This window comes from Silurus meridionalis, chromosome 17 (assembly GCF_014805685.1).
Source record: "Silurus meridionalis isolate SWU-2019-XX chromosome 17, ASM1480568v1, whole genome shotgun sequence".
Taxonomy (NCBI): Eukaryota; Metazoa; Chordata; class Actinopteri; order Siluriformes; family Siluridae; genus Silurus; species Silurus meridionalis.
This window is the reverse complement of record NC_060900.1, coordinates 23429079-23439014: the sequence shown is the minus strand read 5'-3', so window position 1 is coordinate 23439014 and position 9936 is coordinate 23429079. Positions and strand designations below refer to the sequence as shown.

Here is a 9936-nt window from a genome sequence, read left to right as displayed (position 1 = left end):
CTCAAAAACACATACCAGTCTTATGGTCAGATGCCCACAAACATTTGTCTATATATTGTATCTTTAGGGAACATCACCAATACCATTTTGTATTGGCAGGAGGTCACCTGCTAAATTTCAGGTTCCCAAGTTAACATGTTATAAACATAAGCAGTAAAACACGACAGGACATACTGTTATAGGAAAAGAATCAATAACAAATGACATGGTGCAGTCATATTGTACCTTTAATGCAGCTCTCCTGTGCTGATGTGTTTTATTGTTCTTTCACAGCAGCAATTTGCAAACATTTACAAAATGTAAGAATGTCAATGATTAATATAGTTATGTATTGGAACGATGTGTCTCAGTGAGTGAATTACACTATGTTCATATCATTACATCTCCAGAGTGATTAAAAAAGCAGCATTTGCCTCTTAGCTGTATATATGAAGGGTATTATGGAGAATCTGCTTCACTTTACGAAGTCAAGTGTATAAGGAATGAGACAATAGGAAAAATTAATTTTAAAAACCATGGCACAACATACACTACATTGCCAAAAGTTCGCAGACACCTGCTTATAAATATGGTATGTGTTTTTTTGAACATTGCGTTCCACATTGGTCCCAATTTAAATCCATTATATTTCCCTCCACTCTTCTGAGATGTTGTTCCACTAGACTTTAGAGTGTGATTGTGGACATTTGTGTTCACCAGCCACAAGGGTATTAGTAAAGTCCTGCACTGATGTAGATGAGGTAATATGAGGAAACCTGGGGGTGCAGTCCGTGTTCCAATTCATCGCAAAGGTGTTCAGTAGGGTCGAGATCAGATCTCTGTTGCAGGCCACTCAAGATCTTCCACTCCAAACCATGTAAAACATATCTTCATGGAGCTCGCTCAGTGCACAGGGACACGGAACAGGCTCAAGCGAATGCAAGATTTATAACCGTGTACAATTGAGTGCCTCCTGCTTTGTGCTAACAGTTTGAAGAAGAACCACATGTTGCAGGAAAGGTCAGGTGTCCCAATTCTTTTGTGTATTAAGTGTATAACAGTACACAAGATTACATAAACTGCAAAAATACAACAGTATATGGTGCATGCAGGACAATAAATACAGAGAACATGGGCGAAAAACTATTTGGTTATGTAGCAGCAATGTTTATATCTGTAGCAGTAAATGGAACACCATTCCTTAAAGTGTCAGATGAGCTTTGTATAAAGTGTCAGAGTTATGCTGAGTTTGGTACTTGGCAAGCGAACACCCAGGATGGTATGTAAGTCTATTATACCTACTGGTTTTTGTGGTTGGAATAAACCAGAGAACTCAGAGGAAATTCCACACAGACAGTAACCTGAGCTCAGGCTTGAAACTCTGAAGCTGCGAGGCAGTAACACTCCCGGATTGCACCACCACCGCCATCCTTGTGCAATCCTTGATGTGCTGCGCTGGCATTTTCACATAGAAAATAAAAACCATCACCACAGGTAAATCAACCGATTTATTAAAATTGGTCAATATGATTTATAAAACCATATGAAAAACTGAGATACACTAAAATATCAAAGAATTTTTTTTTTTACAGTATTTAAAATTAATACATATCAAACTTTGTACATAAAGCCTCCCATTTGAAAGCTTTAATTTGGTCTACAGTATAAATAGTAACAGGCATTTAGCAGAACATGTACATTGACAAATAATTTATATTTATGAAACAAAAGAGCACTAAACTAAACAGAAATCCATTTGTACAAAAAGAAAGGGTGTAGTTTATGAAACAGAACATGTATCGTTTGAAATAATCCGTGAGAACGTGTATATGTTCATTGTTAAAATCCCGTTCTTCTCAAAAGTGTCATCCGGTGTGTCTAAACAGGAAGACAGAAACGAATAGATTAAATTGACGTGTATAATCTTAAATCCTATCTAAAAAAAACCCAAAAAGCAAACCCTGGTACGTTACTCTAGCTATTATAACCAATTTAACCGAGCTCATGATGAATCCTGTCCACATAGTGTGCATGGTGATAGTTTAGTGGTTTAGGCATTGGATCAGGTAGTCATGATTTCAGATTAGTGAGTTAGCCACACAAAGCTGCCATTCCTGGGCCCCTGAGCAAGGCCCTTAACCCCATAGCTGCTCAGGTGCATAAATAAGATAAATGTAACCAGTCATGCCATGTCCGTAATTATTTTCCAAGACTAGCTTTTTCCCATATTGTGTAATATTCCTTTCGGAAAAATAGGTTTCAGACAAACATCATGCTTATTTGAAGTTTAAATTCAAAATGAAACTACTGTCTTTTTTTTTTATATATAAATATGACAGTTTTTTCTTTTTAAGCAACAATCATAAACTGTCAGATCAATTAGTGGACTAATACTGAACAGTGCATTCTCATTAAAACACTATCTTCCTATTTGAGCATTTTTTTCCATTAAAATACTAATCCAAAACTTTTAAACAAGTTTGGAATAGTCAGTGAAGTTCACCGTCGCTAACCTTTGAACATCTGCATGAACAAAAACAAGAACGAAAACCTCACCTGTAATGAAAACAGGGAACCGGGCAGAGACGTTTTGGATCTGGAGACGGACTAGACAGCGAAGGTAGTCTGGTCTGTCCCTTGAAATGATGTCGCATTCATGATAAGGCAAGACCTCCACTATCCCTGCTTCCTGGCAGCAGTCGATGAACTGTTTCCTCCTTTGGGCTTCAGGTCTGCACCTAAAATGCCACAGCGCTGGTTAACTGATGCAGATGCAGAATTGAGACTTGCATGCTCATACCAGCACATGTTGTACTTCGTCCTCATGCTCCGCAAATATATTTTTGTGTTGGAAATGGAACTTCTCTTCTTTTTCTTTTCACGTGTACTTCAATCGCATGCTTGTTTGGTTCACATGGGGTAGCTTAGCGGTTGAGGCATTGGACTTTGGATCTGAAGGTCAAAGGATTAAATCCCAGTCATGCCAATTGGTCACTCTTGGGCCCCTGAGCAAGGCCATTAACTCCATAGCTGCTCAGTTGTATGAACGAGATAAATGTAAGTCGCTCTGGATAAGGGCGTCTGCCAATATAATATTTATATATATTATTTAGCATTACATTTCATTTGCCATTGATACGATATAGAAATTATAAATACATCTTAATAGCAGCCCCCTTCTATAAATTGTATATACAAGGAGCAAACATAACCTGTGCACCTAAATATTTACACATTTATCCAATCAATCATGAGGCAGTAGCACACATTTATTATATAATTCAAATGCAGGTTCCACTTTGGTCAACCGAGAACAATCTGAAGAATCTAAAGCTACCATAAGCACTGAAAAGAAAAATTTCTGTTCTTGGCTGGTAGGAATGGAATCCAAACTGGTCTTTTGCTTAGCTAACGTATAAGTTTAATGTATTGTACACTCTCAGATGCTTTTCTGCTCACCACTGTTGTAAAGAGTTGTTACTTAAGTTACTATTTTCTTTCTGGCCTATTTAGCGGTGTGTTTTATGTACAAAACCTTATTTGTCTTGGAACAGAAACTGTGTTCTCACCTTGCATTTTCCCGAAGCTTGCGGCTGTCTCTGTAGTGCAGAAACCATTTCCACTTCCCTTTTTTATCTAGTTCTTCCATAATGCCCACGACCTTTTTCATGTTTTCTTTTAATACATTTCGTTAAAATAAAAAAAAAAAAAAAAAAAAAAAAAAAAAAAAAAAAAAAAAGAACACAAAGTCATAAGTGATTTTTACAACAAAATTATTATTTAAAAAACAAATCTGGTTCTTTTCTTAATGGTAATATTCCGTATATAAAAAATACACTACCCAGATTCAGTGTGTCCAGCGCGGTTTCATCAAAAACAACGAATCCTCCTTTAGCAAAAGCTCTTGGTGTGTAAGGTTTACAACATCGTCGGGCTGATCGATGCCCGCAAACAGAACTCTGGATGACTTCTTTAACTCAAGCAAATGTGGGACCTGTGAAGACATGACATGAGTTCCTGTCTGCAGTAGATCGCTTTTCTCAAACTCCACAAGACTTACCTCAAATATGTGTTCTGCAATATCTTCGTTTCTCAGGATAATAAGTAGAGGAGTTTGCCCGTTGCCATCAAAGTCAAACTGATACGATTCAACTGCAGTGTGGCCCTCAGCTTCCAACAGATCCTGAAGATCAGAAAAATCAGAACATTCTTTTCTACAGCCAGACTGTCGTTTATTTCATCCGTAAATTAAAGTACTGCCCTGAAGCACTATGAGTTTATACTGAAATTTTGATTCTGAGGTTAATTAGCTGATTTCTTAGCTTCTTTACCTCACCATTTCTTTCCACTGTGTAATATTATGCAAAATTTATTGTATAAGTGTCAACGTTCCAAAGCAATGCAGCCATACGACAAGTTATGGCAAAAACGTGGCCTGTTATCGAGTTTTTAACTTCAATTCATTTTAATTATAAAGATGAACAAGCAAGCTGTTTTTTTACCCTTAAATTCAACTTCAATACTTTCCTACCTTGGTTTCCTCAAAAAACGGGTCCGCTGATGTAACCAAGATGTAGAACTTGTACTTGGTTTTGCACGCCTGCCTCACAACCGAGTTCAAATTGTCATGCAGGTGGTTGAACATGTCTTTTTTGATGCGACCGCAGAATCCGGACTGTTTGTGGGTCGCCGCGCGCTCGGCATCCCATTTCCTTTTCAACTCGTCGTTCTGATGGGGAACAGTCTTGCCGACACAGACGTCGTTCATCATGGTGTGGTAGGACTTTGAACATTCTTTGGATATGTCGGATAACTTGGAGCAAGTTGCTTGAGTGCCTCTTTCGCAGAAAAGGCTTTGGAGATGCAAGGGCTTGCTGTAATTTGCAGGTTTCTTCGCAGCCGTCCTTTCGGACATGTCCACGTTTATCTTAAACGTTGAAAGAGTTGGCCAGATATGATTGTGGGAGGAAAAACTGTTCTGCTCATCGAGTCTTGAGAATTGAATGGTCATTGGGTTTTCACTGGGGCTGATAGTAGCTCTGCGTCTGTCTTTATTGGCTCTGGAGGTGCTCTTGGAGTTTTTGAGCAAATGAGTCATCTTCTCTGAAAAGATAAGTAACTCGTGCTCCATTAAAGACTGGGTGTTCGAATTTGATTGCTGTTCTTTCACACTCTGATTCGTACTATGTGTGCCTGATGATCTCCTTTGAGTGGAAGGACTTTCAAATATCACCCTATTACCTTTCTTGTCGAGCATAGTAACGATAGAAGAAGGCGCATCATGAAAAGGTCCACTGTCCGCTTCGTTCGAATCGAATATTCCCTCTCTTCTGAAATACCTGCGCCAGTCGAAAGACTGCTTGCTTTCCCCTTTGTGCTGCTTCGGGCTCGATGTTTGTGTCCTTGATACGCTTGTTTGATCTGAACTGCACGAAAAGGTTTTTTGTAAGCTGTAGTCTACGGTTGTATTAAAGTCTTCTTCATCCCAGTCATTTTGACAGGACTTTCTCTTGCGCTTCTTTTTACTGCAGCGCTTTGACTCTGTTCCGTGACTCTCGGACTCGTCGTTCGATTCGTATAAACCTGCTCGACGTCTGAAAGAATAAGCTCTTTCATCTGACTTTTCCGTTTTGGGAGTGGATTGGGAATAATGAGTTCTTTGTACCCAACCGGGGAAGTCTGAGTTACTCTCTGTAATCGCTCTCGGCCTGTACGCAACTTCTCTACGGACGGAAATGCTGTTCGTGTAACGTCTATCCTCATCGGGTGCGTACCATTCACTAAAATCAGTTTGTTCCTTTGTTTTAAAGCTAGAACTGCTTGTCCATGGTGACGGGAGCTCTTCGTAGGCGTTGTCTTCATACGGCCCAGAAAAGTGGTCAAACTGATCTTGTTGAAGCTCAACTTCTTTAAAATTTCTAGATGTGGGAATCGCATCAAAGTCATAATCAACCAAGTTCCCCTCTGGCAAACGGTCATCGGTTGTAAATGGTTTGCTTTCACTGGTCTCTTTAACTGTGGCTGCAGACGTATCACGTGGCCAAATGGGATCTTCAGTGAAGCGTTCTTCTCTGTGAGCTGGAGACTTCTCTAATCCAGACTGGGAATTGTCAGAACTATCGAGTGCTAGCCATGAACTAGTGGGGATCTTCTGTAAACCATAGTCCTCTCTTTCAGAAGTGTCCTCTACGTTCACTTCCTGATTGCCCGAACCTGCATCAGTCCCAGAACTGTATGTTCGTTCATCCAGAGTTGGGGTACCGCATCTGCTGTTTACCTCAATCTCAGTATCTATTTGCAGAGCTGATGGAGATGCATCAAAATTGTGCTGTATCTCAAGCCTTTTAGCAGCAGACTTTTCACAAATTGTAGGGACATTAGGTTTCTGGTCGGTGCTGTTTTTTAGCATTTTGGATTCTTTGCATGACCCAACATTTTTATTTAAAATTGCTAAATCTTCAGCTTCTTTGGCTGTGCCCTGGATGCTACAGTCTGTTATTTCACATGGTTCAGCAACTTCGGCTACAGAGAGGACATCATCGCACACTTTTCTGGGTTGGTACTGATTGACCTCAGTGGTTTCATGTTTAACCATGATAGTTCTTTCACTCTCATTCTGTTTCGGGATGCAAAGGTCACTAACAGCAGATGAGCTATTGCCTTCCTGCAACGTAATTAACTGATCGGATGTTGCGCTCGCATAACCTGCAAATGAATAATCAGATATCTCTGGCTCTTTATAACCGCCTGCCACGTGTGCCTCGGCTTTTATTTCACCCTCTTGCAGCTTTACAGAATCTTCTTTAAGCATGTTAGGAAGGATTTCACCACCAGAGACAGTCATTTCATGCACCTGCTCTTGGTTTTCATGTTCTGAATCATCGTCGCTGATATCCATATCTATACAATCTGTCCAATCTTGAGACTCTTCGATAGTGTTCTGCTCCTCAGAGCATGATTTAATGTCAGCATCACGATTGATCTCGGCTGTGGTTTTTCTACCACTTTCGTTGGTATTGCTCTCATCGTTCTCAGACACACACTCCTCCATTGCATACATTTCTTCGTGGATTGCCATATCTTCTGTAGTATCACTATCATGCTGCCTATCCACAGAGCTGCAGTCTCTGACATCCAGCTGACATTGGGTTTCATCTTTTGTGCTAACGTTCACATCCTGTAAATTTGCAGGTGTTTCATTTTTGACATCAAGCCCAGGTTTGTTTGTGTTCTTTACATCCTGTTCATCTGCAGACACATCGGCTCTGACATCGAGCTCAGATTCAGCTTCCATGTTGGTGTTATTCACGTCCCGTACAGCTATAATGTCATCTATGATACCAAGCTTATCTCTGGGTTCATCCAATACATCTACAGATGGATCTCTGATGCTCACCACAGACTTCAATGCTTCATCGTCCTTACATACGTCACAAGTATTTTCTCCATCGTTTACGGACATATCAGACTCCACTGGAACCTTGCTTGTCTCGTCGTTAGCATGTTCCCTCAAACGTGTATCGCTTTGTGAACCCGTGGTGTCTCTCACAGGTTCAACGGTCTCGTTTGACTTGACTGTATCAGGTACGTTCAAAGCTGCATCGTCTCCAACATGCACAGGTGCTACTGTGGCCTTTGTCTCACCATTAATGAGCACTTCCTCAGGTTCAGTTACAGGTTTAACTGACTCCTTTGTTTTATGACTCCTGTCAGGTATTTCTGTACACATTTCATCCCGGAAATCAGGTACAGGTCCAACCTTTATCGTTGCTTCATTGTTAACGGACGTCTCCACATGCACCTTATCATTTCCGATGTCGCTCTGTGAGTCATCTATCACACATTGATCGCTTACATCAAGCCCATCCACTGGTGTGTTTCCTATATCTTTAAACGCTGCTTTATTATTTTTCTCACCAGACACGGATTTCTCTATTGTACTACTACTGCCATCACGAATGACCTTCTGTGTTTCATCTCTGGTAAGAAGCAAAGATTTCACTTCAATTCTTGAGTCATTTCCATCACTCACAGCAACAGGCACAGCAGGACAGGTTCCTGTCTTGGCTTTCGGTGCAGAATCGTCACGCGCCGACGCACGTTCGCGTTTCCCCTCGTTAGCTGCCGCAACACGCAGCTCATCATTGAATACACTCTCGCTGTGTACAGACACACATGCTCCATCTTTGTACTTTTCCTTAAAACTCAACGACTTTAGTATAATCTTTCTTCCAGATAACGACTCATGCACTTTTGAAATGATCACAGGCCTGACATGCCCAATGATCTGGTGAAATATACCCATATTTTTCCTCGTAGTGCTCGCCATCCCGGCAATTTTTACACTCGTGGGCATCGATGTAAACCCTTCCGCTAGCAGGCTCGCTTTTCTGAACATTCGCTGATTTTTGCTCCTCTATTCTCATGCTTGCTGCGTGATCGCACAACTGACTGTATCCACTGTTGCCCTCCAAGGGTTTTGTGCAAAGGCTTTCGGTGACATCGGTCGTATCTTCTTCCAGGTCACTGCAGTCTTTATGATCAGGGGTGGAAATTTCCTCTGAGGTCTCCACATTGGACCTGTAATCCTGCAAAAGTAAAATAAAAAGAAAAAAAAGAAAAAATCAAGTTTTGTGCAGCTGTGTATTTCCTCTACTTAAGAACAAAAGGCCACAACAGTACAGTTGCACAAAGTCTAGTTTTTTTTCTGGAGACTTCTAGAAATGTGTCTAAGACTATCCATGAAGGTTTTCACATTCTCAGCCATTTATCACTTAACAGTTATACTTATTAACAATGAATTAATGAATTCCCCAAACATGACCAGTTGATTAATCTGAATGTTTTCAATCATTTCCTAACGGCAGCCTATGACAGTCGTACCAGCTATAATTTAACACACGTTATGGCCCCAAACTTCCCCCAAACTTTTGTCACAACATTGGAAGCACATCATTCTGTTGTGTTGTAGATGTCTTGTAGTCTGTAAAATCACTATTTCCCTTAATTGGAATTAAGTGGCTTAATACTGTTTCATCCAACACTGACTATGGCCCATGTACAAAACATAAATAAATCAGTGTTTATGTTTTTTAACTGCTATAACATTTTTGCTTGGACTTTTCTCAATTTTCCACGCCTATGTCCAGAAAGTGGATGATTAAAACCCTTATCAATTGTACAAACAGAACTACATTGAGCATAATTGCTATTTTTCTAGAGAAGGAAAAAAATTTAAAATAAATTAATAAATTCAATATTAGGCACAATTTGTGTCACCCTAGGAATGCTTACCATGAGCGATCCTCCTGCAATAACAGTGGAAGAATAGTCTACATCGGGTCTAATACAGGTTATTTCCTTTTCTTTCATGTGTTCTGGTCTTGATTGTATACCAGAAATAGGCTGAGGATGTTCTTCACCAGTGCAGTGATCCTCGGCCCCAAATGCTTTCACTGAAAGGTCAAGAGCATCTAATACAGGATCTAAGGAAGTAGGTTTGTCGTCCTTTGAGGCCGGCTCGACATCAGGCAGCGTTGTGGGAGTCTGGACGGCACCCTGTAACACCTTTGCGGGATCTTTTCTTTCCACAGGTGGACAGATTTGATCAAAGTGAAAGAATCTAGAAGTGGGCTTACTGTAAAACAGGCCTATCCACATATGAAATATGAGATGAACATGCTCATATGTGTCTTCAATGCTGAAATCCCATTTTCTGAGGAAAAAACAAAAACAAGAATGTGTAGTAGATACACTGTAGACAATATTGGCTACATTACTAAGCATATTTACGATAGATAGATCGATAGATAGATAGATATCGCATACCCATGTAGTGCTCTTGTCACGCATTTGTCTAGCCGGTCATTTGTAAACTTGCTGTCATATTTGTAATCATAGTTTTCTTTCCAATGTCTTGTCACTTGAATGGAGCCCTCCTTTTCGCTGATGCTCCTA

At 40.3% G+C, this 9936-nt stretch overlaps 1 protein-coding gene across 1 annotated transcript; it reads right to left on the bottom strand.

Annotated features, from left to right (window-relative positions):
• Positions 1 to 1474: 1474 nt before the first annotated feature.
• LOC124399609 lies at positions 1475 to 8293 on the bottom strand. The gene is made up of 6 exons (XM_046870655.1): positions 4511 to 8293; positions 4040 to 4162; positions 3821 to 3973; positions 3549 to 3654; positions 2536 to 2717; positions 1475 to 1857 (listed from the first exon to the last, which is right to left on the bottom strand). Exons 1-3 carry the CDS (start codon positions 8282 to 8284, stop codon positions 3827 to 3829), a joined length of 4044 nt encoding a protein of 1347 aa, XP_046726611.1. The 5' UTR covers positions 8285 to 8293; the 3' UTR covers positions 1475 to 1857; positions 2536 to 2717; positions 3549 to 3654; positions 3821 to 3826.
• Between the last annotated feature and the right edge of the window lie 1643 nt (positions 8294 to 9936).

Excerpts from the sequence above, each read along its gene's own strand:
- LOC124399609 (XM_046870655.1), bottom strand. The coding sequence starts at position 8,284 with ATGGGTATATTTCACCAGATCATTGGGCATGTCAGGCCTGTGATCATT. Across the intron at positions 4,163-4,510 it reads CGTTTTTTGAGGAAACCAAG|GATCTGTTGGAAGCTGAGGG; the intron begins GTAGGAAAGTAT and ends TCTGATCTTCAG. Across the intron at positions 3,974-4,039 it reads TTGCAGAACACATATTTGAG|GTCCCACATTTGCTTGAGTT; the intron begins GTAAGTCTTGTG and ends ATGTCTTCACAG.